At 29.1% G+C, this 18,318-nt stretch overlaps 2 protein-coding genes across 2 annotated transcripts; both read right to left on the minus strand.

Moving 5' to 3' along the window:
• Positions 1-1,372: 1,372 nt before the first annotated feature.
• On the minus strand, positions 1,373-11,362 carry LOC145755021 (uncharacterized). Its single transcript, XM_082571218.1, has 9 exons — positions 11,234-11,362; positions 10,807-10,919; positions 6,647-6,731; positions 5,351-5,503; positions 4,884-4,955; positions 3,394-3,543; positions 3,078-3,244; positions 2,717-2,761; positions 1,373-2,324 (listed from the first exon to the last, which is right to left on the minus strand). Exons 1-9 carry the CDS (start codon positions 11,250-11,252, stop codon positions 2,268-2,270), a joined length of 861 nt encoding a protein of 286 aa, XP_082427344.1. The 5' UTR covers positions 11,253-11,362; the 3' UTR covers positions 1,373-2,267.
• A 1,420-nt stretch (positions 11,363-12,782) lies between these two features.
• LOC145755102 (uncharacterized) lies at positions 12,783-18,317 on the minus strand. The gene is made up of 9 exons (XM_082571312.1): positions 17,943-18,317; positions 16,841-16,958; positions 16,519-16,661; positions 15,940-16,032; positions 15,442-15,556; positions 14,815-14,958; positions 14,366-14,431; positions 13,736-13,835; positions 12,783-13,221 (listed from the first exon to the last, which is right to left on the minus strand). The coding sequence occupies exons 1-8, from the start codon at positions 18,192-18,194 to the stop codon at positions 13,747-13,749; spliced, it is 1,020 nt and encodes a 339-aa protein (XP_082427438.1). The 5' UTR covers positions 18,195-18,317; the 3' UTR covers positions 12,783-13,221; positions 13,736-13,746.
• Position 18,318: the final 1 nt, after the last annotated feature.

Here is an 18,318-nt window from a genome sequence, read left to right on the forward strand (position 1 = left end):
TATACACACTCAAACTATGAACCTAAATTTAAACTCTGAATCCTGTTGCTAGATTTTTAACTTGATTTTTGTACGGTTATTGCTGCACAAACAGACCTATGCTTTCAATGCCAAGAAAACTTGTAATAAAGTAAAAGCCTCAAATATTCATTTAGCATAGGAAGAGTGTTTGGCCTCCCACTGCTCGGTGGGAGGCCTCCCATTTCAACTCTTCAACCGTAAGTTTAAGCAGAAATAATTTGGATTAAAATAAAACGAAAACCTTAGCGTTTGTGGTGACCAGTCGTTAGGTAAATTCATTATAAGAACTACAACTAAATGTTCATGATATTCAATATAAAAAATGTCAACTGACTATAGCGTCATTTAGGTTATTATTTTTTTTTAATTAAGGTTTAACTGTTTGATAAATAAACAAGTTAGTGCATAAATTATAAAATATATATTATTATAAGAAAAAATTTATTAGATAGTCCCCATTGTTATTAATTATTAAGGTACTATGAGAATTTTTTAATTTTTGAATAATAATAAAGTACAAACTATGGCCCTTCAGCGCCCACATCCGACTAATTTCTATCGTGGCCGTAAAGAACCAATTTCAAAACGGTGAAAGTTATCTATCTATTCTATGGATGTAAAGAAAACAATCTTACAGCATAATAACTCACTGTTACATTTCTAATTTCTGTCTATATCATCCCATGCCATTTTTTATGTTTTATCAAACGATATATTTGTTAATAATTGTCATGTGTCGTTTGATCTCAGCAAATGTATGTTAAAAAACCTACTTAAAAAATGCTACGACATGGAAGCAGTAGAAACAAACCAAGAGAGACAGTATTTTGGTTACTATTTTTTATCCTCGATTTGGGAAAGGCCGACTTTACGACCTAAACTTAGAGTAACTACAGTTACCCCTAGGGATTTTTGAGAATTTTAAAGATTAAAATTGCCCAATAAACAAACTGCTATTTAAGTTAGGCTAAGCAGGAGTTTATATCGTTCAGAGTGCCTTGCGTATAAGCACTTGAGGCGCTACAGCATTAGAGCAAGCGGCTCTTGTCCGGTAGTGTGGCGAACCGGTCATGGCGTCGGACTACGAGCCGAAAGTTTCGGGTTCGAGCCGCACCAACGTCACACTATTCGCCCTTGAGCCCGGCGTTTACGGATAGCTCAAAACACGTCATAACAGCACACCCTTAGGGTGATATGAAAAAAAATAGAGCAGTGGGGATCGAACTAAGGACCTCATGCAATAAAGCCAACTGTTTTGACCACTAAACCACGCATCGCAATATTTTAAACCAATCTGCAATCTAATAACTTACCTCAATTTCCTAATTTTAAAACCAATCTGCAGTGCACGATGTGATTTTATATAACAAATACAAAAAAAGGAACAAATAGTAGTAATAGGACCGGGGTTTTCCCCGCGAATTGTACAAGTGACGCAAATAGAAAAAGGCGACGACAGCATCTCGCATCATATAAGAATACAAAAAGATTGTCGAACGACCGGTGAATAGTTAGGTTGAGTGTGGCACCATGTAGAAAGTAGAAAAAAAATTAATAAGCCACGTCTTTAAAATTAAAACAAAAAAAAATAAAAATATTTCAAAAAAAAAAAAAAAAATTTTTTTTTGAAAAAAATTTTAAAAGTTATTTTCAGAAAGTAAAAAAAAAAATTTTAATATCGTAAAAACACCTAATGTTGACGTGAAAAAACACACACAATAAACAAAAGCTCGTATAAAACTTACAGGGTAAACTTCAATAAAATTTAAAACAAAAAAGACATCTTTTTAGCACCTTGCGTTGCTTACATAGAAAATAAAAATTAAAAACAAGAAAAAAAAATTTGCTATTGGTGATATTATATGAAAATTAAAAATAAAAAATGATTTTTTGCAAGGAAAAAAATTAACCAAGCAAACTAAAGGTAGAAATATAAACGCAATTTTCATGTTAAGCAGCAAAGAAAAAAGAAAAATATTTAATGGTTAAAAAGTTATTCGAAAAACACCAAAAATCTTGAATTGAAAATTTTCCAAAAAAGTTTTTCCTTAAAAACCAGTTTGTAAAATATCTATATGAAGTGTTGAAAATCCATTAACACTATTTAATTATAAAATACGCAAGTGCAGTGGAAATATATATAAAGTGATTTTTAAAGCCTTTTTTTGGTGGTATAAAAAACTCCCTTTAAAATGTGAAAACGCGTCTTTTGGGTATTTATAAAAAGAATATTATCCAAAAATCTCTTAAGCGATTTCTGATTTGTCCAAACTGATTGAACGAAGAGGCTTCATTTGTTCCTGCTGAAAAATTTTTTATTTTTTAATTTTATTTTTAATTTATTTTTATATTTGCGCCAGAACACTTGGCTTCACTACATGAGGTCATGGGTTCGATCCCTACTGCTCCCATGCTGTAATGCCCTTGTAAGCGGCTATAAAGGGGAATATAATCTCCTGTTAACCCAGCACTTAATCAGCAGTTTAATTATCGGGCAATTATAATCTATATTATTCTTTAACTGCCAATGGCAACTCGAGACTGGGTTGGGGATACAAAAGTTACTCTTTTGTTTAGGTTGTGAAACTGACTTTCCCACATTGAGGATAAACAAATATAAAAATAATAATTTTGTCGTTAGTTGAATTTTACAAAAAATTTGTATTAAATTTTTAATTATTTTTAATTTACTTACTTTATGCCTATCTGTAGGAGATTCTTTTTTCCTTTGTCGGAAAAACTAAAATTAAAAAAAAATTTAAAAATATTTATGTTATGAAATATTATATGTAAACAAAAATGCCCTTTTTCCATAATTAATTGTCTGGTAGTGCGTAAAAACTTGCTTCAATAAAACAGTTTTTAAAATTAAATAAGAACAAAATTTGTTCATTTTTATAAGTGAAATCAAACATGATAAAAAAAATAAATATATGTTTTTAGTTACAAGACCATTCAAATGGCTAACAAATTTTTTTTGTTACATTATAGTAAAAAAAAGTTTGAGAAAATATTTACAAAAATTACAAAAAAAATTTGAAAAATATTTTGCTTACTTTGCAAAATAAAAGAACTAAAAGTACGAGGACAAAAACCACCGCCGACGCTATGACGACTTGGATGGCAACATAACCGACCTCCTCCGCTTCTGTATTCTCCTGAACGGGAAGAAGATCTGGATCTTCCGAAGTGAGAGGAAGAGGAGATGAAGAAGGAAAATTTGCTAAAAAATAGTTTTTTTTTTTTAGTTTTTTTAGAGTTTTTAAAAGCAAAAAAAAATAGTGTTGAATTTTGTAATAAAAAATATTTTTAACTTAAAATATTGCAAACAAAAATTTATTTTTAAAATTTTTTAAAAAATTTTTGACTTACTGCAATCCACAGTTTGTGCATTTTCGTCAATAAACCATGACGAGCACGAGCAATCGTCTGTTACACACTGTGCGTTGGGGTAAGCGGGGCAAGGAGAGGGTCCCATCATCATGCAGGGATCAAACTCACAATTTCCGCACCCATTCTCGTCTGCAAAAAAATAGAAAAAAATTGAATATTTTATAAATATGGTTGTTTTTTTATATTTATTTATCCTCGATGTGGGAAGGACGACTTTATGACGTAAACATAGAGTAACATCAGTTACTCTGACAAAGTCTTAAGTTGCCTTCGGCAGTTTGGGATATTATAGATTATAATTATTCTATAAATAGCTGCTAATTAAGTGTTGGCTCAGCAGGAGTGCATACCTATAACATTGCCTTACTCAAGGGTGCTACAACATGAGAGCAGTGGTGATAAAACCCAGAACCTCATCTAGTTAAGCCAAGTGTTGTAACCACTACACCACAATGGCAGTTGTAACCCACTCATTTGCAATAATGTTTGATAAAAGTGGGTTAAAATTGAAGGAAAATTTACTGTGGCCCCCACAAAGGTGTTATATGTATATTGACTTGATTTTTTTAATTTTTTGTGCAAAATATTCTTGATTTCAAAATTATACGGAATTTTTATGCTAAAGACCAGATCTAGAAAATTTAATATTAAACTATATGGCAAATTTCCAACTGGGCTGTATATTAAAAATCAGTGCATCTTGTTAAGCAGTAAATTATAAAGTGTAGCGGTGGCATTACTTAAATCACAAATATTTACATTTAGCATGTAAATATAAGTTAAATATTAGCCAAAGTCAATTAAGTTAAGGAAAGATATGTGATTTGCAATCTTGGGCTTGTGTAAACTATAGTCAAACAAGTGCTAAAAAACCATGAGTGCACTTCAAAGTGATTAAGCGATTTTTACACCACTCAAATTTCCGTTGACATATTTTTTTAAGAAAAAACATGTATTTAATTTGTGTATAATTGAAACTAGGTGAGAAACTAGGTTAAGGTTTAAAAAGTTACTAATCATAAAATTCTAAGTTTAAATATTAAAAAAACTTTTTGAAAGTTTTTTAAATTTTGAACTTAACATTTTATTCATTGCATTTAAAAAAAATCTTATACAAAAAAGTCTTTCAAAAGCACTAATAAAAGACTTGAATAATTGCAGTTCAAGCACATGTATAAAACCAGTGGGTAAAGTGATTAAAAAACTTGGCTTTAGTACATGAGGCTCTGGGTTCGATTACCACTGCTCTCATGCTGTAGCGAAATTAGGTAAAAAATAGTAAAAGCCCCTGCTAAGTCAATCAAAATCAGCAGCTTATTTATCGGGTAATTATAATCTATAATAACCCAAACTGACAAAGGCAACGCAAAACTGGATCGGGTTACCTGATGTTACTTTATGTTTGGGATGTGAAGTCGACCTTTTCACATTGAGGATAAACAAATATAAAAAAATATTAAAAAGCATACCTGGGGTTGGCTCAAACATAGGCACAAAATCCGGTTGAAATCCCGGAATAGGAATAGTAATTTGGTTGTTAGCTAAAAAAACAAAAAAAATAAAATTAAAAAAACAACTTAATACCACTTCTTAGAAATTACTTCAATTTGCCACTTTCTTATATTTTTGTCTGTTAGTATAAACAAGGTAATCTTAATTATATGGCATGAGCACTTGTTATTTTTATAACCCACATAAAGTGTAATGAAAAATAATTAGAGATAATAAGATAATTAAATAACAATGTACAGGCTGGTATAATTTCATAAAAGTGGAAATAAAAATAAAGCCTTGAGATATAATCAAGAAAAACTAAAATATTTTAAATGCTTAAAGATGTTTAAAACTAATGCTTCGATAAATAAAATTAATTTTTTATCTAAATTTAAATTTTTTTTATTTTAATTTATTTTCAATTTTTTTTAATTTTTTTTACCTGAATCTAAAAGATTTACATCTTTGCAGCATACTGACACCGTGTGGCCAGCTACATGCTTGCACAAGTGTTCTTTCGGGCATTGTGTCGAGTCATCGCACAGAGATACTGACTCATCAACTCGAAGCGGGGAATCGCAAACAATTTTGAAGTCTAAAAAATATTTTCAAAAATTTTTAAACTAGAACTAAAAATTTAATAAAATTGTAAAGAGTGTTTAGTTTGACACTAGGCAAAAAATAAAGTTGTCAGAGTCGCATTAGTTTAATTTAGAGCCGTAATAAAAAGGGAATGTGTAATTTAGGAATGAAAAATGAAGAAAGCTAAAAAGGAGAGGCAGAATCTCAAAAAATAAAATGTTAAAATCATGTAGCTGTTTATTTGTATTTACGTCAATATTATTTTAAAAATTAAACTGCATTTTCCAAAAAGGTTAAGGGCAAGCTGGGGTTATTTAAAATTGTCTCATTGTCAGTTTTTGGTTTTATGACAGTAACGCTAAACAAAAAGAGCGATTTTCACATTTTATTTTTTGAAATTCTGCCCCTCCTTTTTTTATTTCTTCATTTTCCATTTCCTTCTTGTTAAGCAACCCATGTTAAAGTGTTCACACTTTTGTTCTTTTTACATACAGTAACTCCTGTAGCTTATACTTTATAGAGCACCTACTTAAAAAGATATTTAAAGGTCTAAAAGCTTACAAAATACCATGTTAAACTTAATTTAACAGCTCAAAAAAAATATGCACCAGTAAAATTTAGACAAATTGGGCGAACCTTTTTAAAAAGATTACAGATATACTGAATCAAAAAATCATGGATTCTTCCTATCTCTAGCAATAATAAACATTTAATTTTATAACATGAGAATTTTTAGTTAGGCTATACATTTTTTTTAATTTTAGTAATGACAATTTAACATAGGCCCTTTGTTTTTTGTGAGTTTTGGTAAATTTTCGTAAATCAATATTATTATGCCAGTAAAAATAACCACGTGTCAGCACTTTGTGATTTTCCACGCACAATTGATCATAAGATAAGCTAAGTAAGACAATACTTGGCAGAGAACACACTTGCAATTTGCCTATATCCACGTCTTGTTGATTTTTCAAACCACAACCAAGTTGTTTTTCCCAATTTCGAAATAAAAATCAAAATATTTTCGAAGCATCATCGCAAGACAGGCAACATTACCCTTATCTAATCTCGTGTTGTAATCTCATAAAATATTCAACTCTACTTTATCAGTCGAAAAATCAATCATAAACATACGTAAATTGAATATTATTAATCTTACTTATGCATTGAGGTAGCATGGGGCATGGTTCTTTGAAACATTTTGATTTTTCCATTACGCAGTCTCGCGCACCGCAGTCAATTGTCTGAAAAATAAAAATTGCGATTTAAAAATGGGATTAAGAAATAAATTAAAATTTATTACTGAAACTTTACACAAAAAATTAGGCTGGTAAGATTTAATTTTTTAATTGTTTATTTATATATATATATTCTATTATATTAAAACATAAGAAAAAATCTTATTTTACTTAACAAAACAAATAAAAAAACACCTAATTTAAATTTAAATTGTATATATAAAAAGTATGAAAAATGTAACTTAATATAAAAATTAGGCTGAAAGAATTTAAGTTTTTAATTTATTATTTATTTTTTAATATGTTAATAACACGGCAAAAAAAAAAACAATTTTAACCAACAAAACCAATAAGGAAATGAATATACTAAAATTTTACTATAAATTATACAAAAAATAAAAAATGTAACTTAATAAAAAAAAATTACCTGGTGAAATTGAATTTTTAATTGTTTATTTATTTTTTTAAATAATATTAACACAATTTGAAATAATTTTAACCAACAAAAATATATATGCCCAAATTTTACTTCAAATTAAAAAAAAGTCTGAAAAATATAACTTGATATAAAAAATTAAATATATATACTGGTAGAATTTAATTGTTTTTTGTTTATTTATTGTTTAATATATTCACAACACAAAACAATTTTTAACTAACAAAACTAATGGAGATATAAACTCGCCAAAACGTTACTTCAAATTATACAAAAAGTACGAAAAATGTAAACTAGTATAAAAAAATATGCAAGTAGAATTAAATACTTTAACTGTTTATTTATTGTTTAATATATTAACAACACAACCAAAAAATAATTTTTAACCAATAAAACCGATAAAGAAATAAATATACCTAAATTTTACTTTAAATTATACAAAAAGTACAAAAAAAATGTAACTTAATATAAAAAAATATGCGAGTAGAATTAAATACTTTAACTGTTTATTTATTGTTTAACATATTAACAACACAAACAAAAAAAGTCATAAATGTTGCCCCAAAATTAACTTTAAATTATGCGAAAAAGTGTAAAAATGGTAAGAATTTTAAACAGAATGTTTTTGTTTGAGTCTGGTTTCAAATAAAATGCTAAAAATTAAACTATTCCTTAAATTCAAGCTAAAAATAAAAAACCTAATTGTGAATTCACCCAAAACAAGATTCAAGCCCCCAATTCAAAGTTCTTAATGGCAATAAAATCAGCAGCTAAGTGATTTAGATAAAAACAAATAGAAAAAAAATTGTTTTGACGACTGACTTTTCTCCAAAAACAAGTTGGGTACAAAATAAAATTCGATCCCCTTTTATTTGTTATGTTGTAGACTGTATGTAGCCACTCGGAATTTAAGTTTATTTATTCTCGATTTTTGAACAATTGGAAAAAAATTTAATTGTTTAAATTGGTGGCATAGCTTTACATAATAAAAGAATTTAAGGGAATTTTAATAGCGCATTTATATTCTTAAAAAAATCTAATAATTTTATTTTTAAATTGCTTAAAGATTTATTTAAATAAGTTATATATAATATAAAAATATATTTACATAATAAAAGAATTTAAGGGGATTTTAATAGTCCATTTATATTCTTAAAAAAAATCCAATAATTTTATTTTTAAATTGCTTTAAGTTTTATTCTAAGAACAGTTTATTTAAGAAGGTTATATAATAAAATTAATTTTATAAAATTTTTTAATCCCTATAGCCTAAAGCCAAATAGGTAACAAGTTCACTAAAAATTTAAATTGTTGTTCTCACATATAATTTGTAAAATGTTATAACCCATTTTCTATATTTTGTTGCAAAAAATGCCATTAACCGACAATTAAAAAATATAATAAAATACAAAAAAAAAATAAATTTTAAACTTTTTTTAAAATTTGATATTTGATTTTTCCAAATTTTTTTAAATTAGGAATGACAATATAAAATAAAAAGTAATACTTATAAGATGAAACGTAAAGACGCAAGATTACTGTTAAGCTGGCACAACTAGCAGGGAGAGTTAAAAGAGGTATAATTTGAACAAATTATGCACTTCAGGGAGAAGCAAGTTACAAAGGGAATTCTTCGTGACTTGAAGCATATCATTTTACGGCAAAACCAACGCAGAGACAAACAAACTTGAAATGCCAAATAAAAATAGCCACAGTTTTGTAACAGGCATTTTAAAGGGCTTAGCCGCTACATATGAAAATTGCAAGCACAACCATTTTGAAGCATTTCGAACCAAAATTTAATTTTCAAAAAAAAATGTCTTTCCAAAAAAATTTATTTTTGTTGTTGCAATTTGTAAGACTTAGTTATTTTTATATATACAATATTTGTTTTGGAGATTAAAAGAGGCTCCTTCACGTCTTGCTTAAAAAAAATTATACAACCAAGGCCGTGAGGTATGCTAAAAATTTTAATTCTTTTAGTCACGAATTGTTTTTTTTAATTACGTACAATCAAAAAGGCAAGCCCTAATATGGACTATTAGTTTACGTGACAAATTTTACATTTTTTAAAATTTAAGTATTTTAAAAATTCACTGAGCAAACAATGACAGTGTAAAACCAAAATGCCACAAGATATTGAAATTTACTCTACCATGTCAATTTATTTCAACGCGGAGCTATTAATTGAGCCAAGAGCTCGTGAAAAACCAAGACTTTTTTTAGTAAACACGGCCATTACCAATTTCAGTGCAACGACGTAACAAAGATAAGAATAAAGAGATTGTTTGCAGACAAGCGCTATTGAGTTTGAATGACATTTGCGGTGTATCTCAACAGAAATTACTCGGCCTATATGTGCTGCACAAAATATAAAATGATGGGCCTTGCCACAAAGTATCGAATATCATGTAAGTGATTACTTGGCTATCTTTTTTTACATCACTAACTGGCACATCAATTCAAAGCGATCGGTTATCGAATTACGACATTATATTATAAGGCCCCTTAAATAACCTACAGCGTAAGAGCCTGTTTGTTGTGTGTTGTGGTAAAGTGTATTAAACAAATTGAATTAGATAAACTCCTCTATTAAGTAAATGGCAATAGAATAATATTGATTTTGGGTATCAGGGCTCTGGTCTACACCAAAGTAACAGAGCAGAATACAAATACAGTCGAATTTTATGCTCAATTTGAAATGAATAACTCGATTTTCAATTTGTAGTTCACCACATTTTGATTAAAATCATTTTCTGAGAGTCTAAAAATAAATTACGCGAAAAAGTGTACGTGTGCATTGTGAGTCATCAGTTTTCACCTTTTGTTATTCTCATCAAATCAAACCAAACTGCCCACACAGTTTAAACAAGCGTAGAAGATAATTCAACTGTGGTCAGCTTACATTTAAAAAAACAAATGCTCATAACATGTTACATTTATAGGCCCAACAAATAAAGTAACCATATATTTAATACACACGTTCAAAAGTATATTTATATATACATATATAATAAAAAATTGTAAAAGGCCCCAATGAGTACGTATTGTTATTTGACAAAAACTTAAAATACTATAAGCTCAAAATGTGTTACGTGTATAGGCCTAACAAATAAAGTAACCACAAATATCATATATACACGCATTTAAAAGTATGCTAAACAATTGATGAAGGCCCTAATGCATTTATGTATGTATTACTTTTCAAAAAAATCTCAAAATTCTGAGAACAAACATATGCTATGTTAATGATTTGTAAAACATATGCTATGTTAATGATTTGTACACAACAACAGGTACCGGAAAATCGAAAATAAGTTAGCGCGCAACTAAGAATGTTAATTGCCTCAAGGGATAAACACAGGACATTGAACTAACCAGGTTTACTCGATAAACAATACGGGCAATAGACTTAAAATTAGCGGCGACCTTAATCCAATGACAAACAGAGATTAGAAGATTAGAGGTCAATGAAAAACAAAAAGCACTGAAAACTTTTAAAAAGTAAAGCACAGAGGGTCCAATACATAAATTTTAATCCAACTTTTTGGAAGAAGAAATTTTGCAAATTTTTTTAAATCGGAAACTGTACTTTTGGTGGCAATTTTACAAATTTTCAATAAGTTATATTATTTTTAAACTTACATCACATGTTGGGTTGCACTGGCAACTGGTACAATCCAGAAACCCAATTTCTTTGCAGTCATTAGGACACTCTGGACATAAATTGCCGTGCGCAATTCGAAATAGCAAAACAACTAAAAAATCAATTGATAATTAAATATTTATTAAAGAATCCATTAACATATCAGAGGTAAATAAAGTGACCCGATGTCATCTGATATATTGTCTAGATTAGTAGATATGTAGCAGATAGGTTAATCGATAATAATTGCATTATATTGGAATAACAATAAATGATATTTGATGCTGTGAGTTAAAAAAATCAGCAAAAGTTATCAGGATATGGTTTAAATTAATTTAAAAATAGTACAATTTGTTAAACCAAACTAATTTAAAATCTTAACTTTTGTTTGAAGAGTATTAAATTAAGTTAAAACTAAATACTTACAAAACAGAATCGATTTCATGATCTTTCAATTTAACCCATTTTAAAAACTAACAACAATTACATGTAAAATTATATCTATATATAGAAGAAATAACAGTAGCAACATTATTTTTTTGTAATTTAACAAGTAGCCAAGTTAAACTGTTAATAATTCTGTTGCTAAATGCTTAAAGATAATAATATAATCACTAAATACAGACTTAATTTATGTATATACAGATATACAGCCTGTTCGTTAAGCATAAAGCAGTATAGGTCAGTGGCTAAAAAACACCGATATTTAAATATACTAAATTAACTCATTTTAATAAGATTTTATTTCTAAAATTTGACAACTTGACTAAACTGTCAAACAGCCAGAGTTTAACAGTTCAAGTATGGATAGATCTGTAGAATGACTTGTATTACAATATGTCAAGTATTGTCATTATTGCAATGCAATTGCTTGAATCAGCTACTTCCTAGCTATGTCTTATTACGTCAATAACATAGTTCAGGTTGAGTTTTACACAACAACAGATTACCTGACAAATTTTTTTCTGAAATATTTTTTAAGAATTTTTTTTAATCTACTAGTAGTTACTTACACCGCCATGCTGCCGCTTTCTGATACTGAACCAATCTAAATAAACATGATTAAACAAAACCTCATATACTGTTAGGAGTTTTGAACATTCAACCAGTATGGCAGATCGTTATAATGAAGAAAACGTGATTGAAAAAAACAAAAACACGAATTTCTAAAAAAGTTTTGTTGCTGATTAGATTTCTAGCGCCACCCCTCGTTCAATTAAATTTGGGCTATTTGTAGTTCACAAACGTTACTTTTTTAATGTTACACAGGTTTTCGCCTAGTTGTAAAAAGCACATTGATTATGACAATGGGCTATATATTAAAAAGATTTGAGTCTACTAACGTCCCACTATTTGCCCTTAGGTCCAGCATTTACAGAGAACCCCTTTTTCGTATTTGTTTATCCTCAACGAGGGAAGACAGACCTAACGAATATAACATAGAGTAACCTCAGTTACCTTGACACAGTCTTGAGTTACCTTAAGCAGTTTAAAATATAATATATTAAAACTTTCCAATAATTAAACTGCAAAATAATTTAAGGCTTAGCCAGAAGTTCACACCGTTTAAATCACCCTCCTTCGTTATGGCATAGTCCATACATACAATATATGTATGGACTATGGTTATGGGTGCAAAGGCATAGAATTTAAGAGGTTCAAACCAAGTGAGCTAAAAGTTTTAACTACTACATCACGCTGCTAACGTTCTATTATCCCAACTTTCTCCATTGAAAGCCTATCAGACTAACTATGGTGTTCATCTTTAACGTGAATATGGACTACAGTCTAAACCTAATATCATATTATAAATAAATCCATCAACATCTATCTAACAATCATTAGTGTATATGCCAAATTTTTATTTACCTTTTAGAATATAAAGATTTAACTTAAGCAACCTTTAAAAAAACTCAACTAACTAAGGAAAGGCAAAATTAACAAATCCGTTAGAGTTTAGATTACAATGGTTTATTAAATATAACATTAGACATCTGCCAGCAGTGTCAAAATATTGTGAAAAAAAGAGGTTTGGCAACAAATATATATAAAAATTGTACTAGAAAAGAACTAAGATCAGTTAGTTAGAAGGCTTACGATAATACACTCTTTTACCAAACAAAAATTATTAAAAAAATTTAAAATTAAAAAAGTTCCAATAAAGACATTAAATGCATAAAACAGTGGTTAATGGAACATAATTTATTTAAACTAGCAGGGCAAATAATAAAATAAATACACAACCAAAATGGAAAAATGATTCAAGAAAAAAATGATTTTTTATAAAATGAACTTAAATATGTATTTTGTTGTTAAATTATATGGACTCAAAATACTTTTTTTTACATTTTAGTTACTTATCAACTGCACAGTGGGATAGTTTGGTTGATTATAGCAGTAGCCATCAAGAAAATCTAAAACAACAATAAAATTAATTTTATTTATTAAAATATTAGTTTTTTTTATATATTTATCCTTAATGTGGGAAGGTCAACTGCATGACTTAAACATAGAGTAACATCAGTTACTCCGACCCAGTCTTGAGTTGCCTGCGACAGTTTGGGATATTATAGATTATAATTGGCCGATAATTATGCTGCTGATTAAGTGCTGGCTCAGCAGGAGTTCATACCGTTTATAGCGCCTTACTCAAGGGCGCTACAGCATGAGAGCAGTGGAAATTGCACCCACAACCTCATGGTGGTGTAGCAAGTGTTCTTACCACTACACCACGCTGCTGTATGATCAATACACCATGTTGTCGGTTGTTAATGTGACAGTTGGAAGTAAAAGTAATTTATGTAACACTAGAGGTAATTAATAACAATAATACCCTTCTTTAGGTCAAGATGTTAATTAAATTAAACTGTTGTTAAAAAGTGAAACAAAAAGTTAAAAAATTTAACAATTTTATTTTGGAGAACCCACCATAATTAATATCACCGAGGCCTCGTTGTATGAGCTTGATGCTGGGTTGAATGATTTGCCATGGTGGTTTGACTTGTTTCAACTAATACTGGATGAATTCCTGTCATTTAAAATACAAATATTACCTCATTTGAAATTTAGAAATACAGTGTATTGTTGGCTTACAGTTAGAAACTTACAGTTAGAAACACTAATTTTCAAAATATTTCGTGAAAATTAAAAAAAAACATTTCATGATAATTTTCTTGATAACATTTCGTGACAATGAAAAAATTCGCATTTTTAAACATAAAAAAATGGAATAAAAATAAGCCAAACTTTTGACTTTTTTCTTATACGTTCTTTATGGAATTTTAATTTCCCATAACTATTCAAAAATAAATCTATTTTTTATTTAAAATAAAAAAATGAAAAATGGGGTTTTATTTTGTGTTACTAGATTTTGGTAAATATGTGATGTTTTGTTTTAGTTAATGAATGGTACATTTAATTTTTGTCAAATTTCGATTTACGAAATTCTAACTATAAAATAATACATTTAAAAATATCTAAAACTGTTTTTGACCGTTTAAAAAAAAATTAAAAAACTAAATAAACAATTTAAAAATCAAATATTTAAATAAACTTTACCTGCAATTGGTCTTTGAATTGGAAACGCATGATTGAGAAGAGCTAAGTGTGTGTCATCAGATCTACCTGTAAATTTAATTAAATATATTTATTTATCCTCGATGTGATAAGGTTGACTTTGCGACCCAAACATAAAGTAACATCGGCTACCCCGACCCAGTTTTAAGTTGCCTTTGGCAGTTTGGGATATTGTAGATTATAATTTTCTGAATTTTGTAAAAATAATTATAAGCTACTGATTTAATGTTGACTCAGCAGGAGCTCATATCGTTTACATCACTTTACTCAAGGGTGCTACAGCATGAGAGTAATGGAAACTAAACCCAGGACCTCATGTAGTGAAGTCAAGTGTTCCAACCACTACACATTTTTTTTTTTTTTTTTTTCAACCACTACACATTGCTGCATGGATGATAATTTCCAAATCACAAAAAGCTTAATATACATACTTATAATGTTCGGTTGTAATTGGTGATGCGTGGGATGCTGGTTATCTGTAATAGAAAATCCTTCAGGAGATAACATTTGCATGCGAACAGCTTCAGCGGCAGAGTGTGCAAATTGTAATCTATGTGGATCCAAGTGGGCAGTGCCTAATAAAACAAAAAGATTATAAAAATTACGAAACAACAACTAATGTAAAAGGAAATGTTTGTTTGTATAAAACTAATTTAACAAATGAATATGTAAACATATATATTTAGATGTACAAGGCCAAGATGTTTGTACATGATAATCTATGTTCAAATATTAAAATAAGAATACTACCAGACCCTTTTTTTAAATTAAAACTGTAAAAAGATAGGTTTTATATTTTTTTTTAGGAAAGGGTGTGCGATTGTGACGTGTTTTAAGCTATCCATAAACGCCGGGCTCAAGGGCAAATAGTGTGGTATTAGTACGGCTTAAACCCAAAACCTTGTGGCTCGTAGTCCGATGCCATGACCACTATACCACACTACCGAACTATTTCTAGATTTTTTAAACTAAGACATATTAGAGCTTGACTTTAGACTACTTGAGGCCAGTTTTAAACACATTTATTAACTTTATTTTAATTATTAGCCAAGACTTACTAGTACTGGCTGATAGTAGAGTGAATGAAGGCTGTGTAGACACATGGGTAGCTTTGTTCGGCTCGCTGTTGTTGTTCATTGTTACCAAATTTACTGGCACTGGTGCATTGGTGTTCTATAAAAAAGATTAATATTAATTGGTGGTTTGAACTACTCTTTTTTTCTATATTTTTTTATCCTTATTGTAGCAAGGTTATCTTCACGACCTAAACATAGAGAAAGTACAGTCTTGAGGTGCCTTTAGCAGTTTGGGATTTTATAGGTTTATAATTGTCCAATAATTGTGTTGCTGATTAAGTATTGACTCCGCAGGAGTTTATATCGTTTATAGCAGGTTACTTAAGGGCTCTACAGCATTAGAATAGCGGGGATCAAACCCTGGACCTCATGTAGTAAAGCCAAGTGTTCTAACCACTACACCATGTTTCTGGTAACTACCATGCGCTGTCAGTAATATATTAAAATAAGTTTAAAACATAAATAAAATAAGATACTTACCCTTTGACTTTGTTCATTAGAAGAAGCTGGTATAGTGTTTTGTTGAGCTGATATTGCATTTAACATGTGATATGTTTTCTGTAAAAGTCCATCCTAAAAATCAAGTTAAATATTCACATATTAATATCTATATATAATAGAGATTCATGGACGATATATATACATATATGTCCAGCCTTGTGAAATAAAACAACTGCTGCTGTAGTGTGCAGGTAAATTATCGGGGACAAAAGTTAGTTAAAAGCTTCAACCATATAACCACAAGTATAATTATACCATAAGGCAGGCTAAGACTAATTAATTTAACTAAACCTTCTTTAAAATCCAAATAATTTGAGCATTTAAAATATGATATGTAAACAAAACTTCGTTTTTTATGTTTTCTAGATGTTTTAAACTGTGTGTTACTAAACATGTGACGTATAAAAATATTTATATAATTATATGCGAAGATAAGTCACCACTTCAAAAAACTATTCAAAATAAATCATGGTGTGACATCACAAATCAATCACTTCCTCGGTTTAGAAAAGTTTCATTAAAAAACCACGCTGACTCATGTGATGTAATTAAACGTACCTTAGTGTCATCTGGGGGTGCGTAACTAAGTTCTGTTTCTTCGAACCCTTGTGCACTCATGCGTTGTTCGTCCTGTTCTGATTGGATGGCGTTAGCGTCATTGGGGTCAGGTGAGTTTAGACATGTTTGAATTAACTGTTTGCCTAAATCAATAAAAAAAATATTTTATTTTTTTATTATAGGCTATTTAACTAAATTATAAATTTTATTTTTATATATACCCATTATATTCTCAACTTTTACTATGTGTATAGCCTATTATATGTAGCCAGAAAAAGGGAATATTAGTTTTTTTTTTTAAAAACAATTATATATATTATACCTGCTTCACTAGATAGAATTGGTTGCAATTTTCTTGTAGCAAAAGTGTAAACATGACCTGTTTCACTGGCAACCAACAACATCACTTGGGTACCGGTCAATGTGGCAAGCTCATGGGCCTATGAACGAAAAAAAAATTAAAAATTCAAATTAATTTAAAAAGAAATTTTCATTTAATAAAATTTTTTTTAATAGTATTCTGACACATTTGAATATTATTATAAGTATTTCCATTTTTAAAAATAGACATTATCTTATTTCCGTTTATCATGCTCAAAATACATGTGCCAATTCCATTGAAAAATCGTTTTAGATTGATATTAATGCCATTTAGGGATTTACCAACATAGAGAAAAAACGCTGATTACGTTTTTCAATTCAGTACGTCACTTTTAATGCTGGTCACAGCTTAATACTATAAATGACATCATTAAATTTCCTGTTTGTTATGGAGTTGTGTTAGCACACAATTCGTGACAAATGATGTAATGATTTTAAAGAATAATTCAGAAATTTTTTTTGGAAGTTTTTTAATTCATAAAAACAATGAAAAAGTGAGCTGGGATAGAGTGGGCTATTAATTTTAATTGTTTATTTTTCCTTTAATTGTATTTATACCATAATATTGTTAAGAAAATTAACTGAAGTAGAAAATGTATATGTATATAGCCTAAAAATTTTTTTTGACTTTTTTTATAAATAACTTAGTATAAATATTATTTTTTTTTTAATGTAAGAATTTACTTGAACACAAAAACTATGCCTTCAGTGATGTATTCAGTTTAGTAATTTTACAAATTTTGTTGTTAAAAATTTATAAACAAAAATTAGCGAACTAAAAAACAAAAACAGAAAAGTTAGTTAGACCATAAACAACAACAAAAAAAACATAACAGAACCAAATATTACTGTGTTTTTAAATTTAAATTGATTGAACTTGCTTAATCAAAATTTAACGTCATTTAACTTAGTCTTATATGTCTTACAAACTTTCCTACAACAGCACATTTAGATAGAGAAAATATTTACAAATTTCTTTGCACATTTTGACATGAAAATTACAAACTGACAGTCTAATTTTTGGCCTATTCAACTACTCTTACCTTCTTCATAATGCCACTTTTTCGCTTGCTAAAAGTGGTATATCTTCGAAGTTTGTTGTCAATAAATTCCATGTTAATTTTCACCCGCCCGCGTGTTTTCTTGCCATTTTTAGGCTGAGGAGTATCTGGTCTTGAACCATTAACAGATCGATCATCCGATTTGAAGGAGTCGTCAGAGTCTATACTGCTGCTATTGTGTAAACTGCCGACGTCTAAACCGGCCGCATAGCTCGAGCGCTTTAAACTTTCCATTTTTGTAAGTTTTTAAGTTATTTTTCAGAAACTTCTATCTCGAAAATCTCAAATATTGGCGCTGTACTGTTGACAGCTGTAAAATCCCGTATAAGGTTGATGGCGAGAAACAGCTGACTGCTAG

This window comes from Corella eumyota, chromosome 6, assembly GCF_963082875.1.
Source record: "Corella eumyota chromosome 6, kaCorEumy4.1, whole genome shotgun sequence".
Taxonomy (NCBI): domain Eukaryota; kingdom Metazoa; phylum Chordata; class Ascidiacea; order Phlebobranchia; family Corellidae; genus Corella; species Corella eumyota.

Excerpts from the sequence above, each read along its gene's own strand:
- LOC145755021 (XM_082571218.1), bottom strand. Across the intron at positions 4,956-5,350 it reads TGTAAATCTTTTAGATTCAG|CTAACAACCAAATTACTATT; the intron begins GTAAAAAAAATT and ends TTGTTTTTTTAG. Across the intron at positions 2,325-2,716 it reads CTCCTACAGATAGGCATAAA|CAGGAACAAATGAAGCCTCT; the intron begins GTAAGTAAATTA and ends AAAATTTTTCAG.
- LOC145755102 (XM_082571312.1), bottom strand. The coding sequence starts at position 18,194 with ATGGAAAGTTTAAAGCGCTCGAGCTATGCGGCCGGTTTAGACGTCGGC. Across the intron at positions 14,959-15,441 it reads TCTACTATCAGCCAGTACTA|GCACTGCCCACTTGGATCCA; the intron begins GTAAGTCTTGGC and ends TTGTTTTATTAG. Across the intron at positions 13,836-14,365 it reads AATTCAAAGACCAATTGCAG|GAATTCATCCAGTATTAGTT; the intron begins GTAAAGTTTATT and ends TTTAAATGACAG.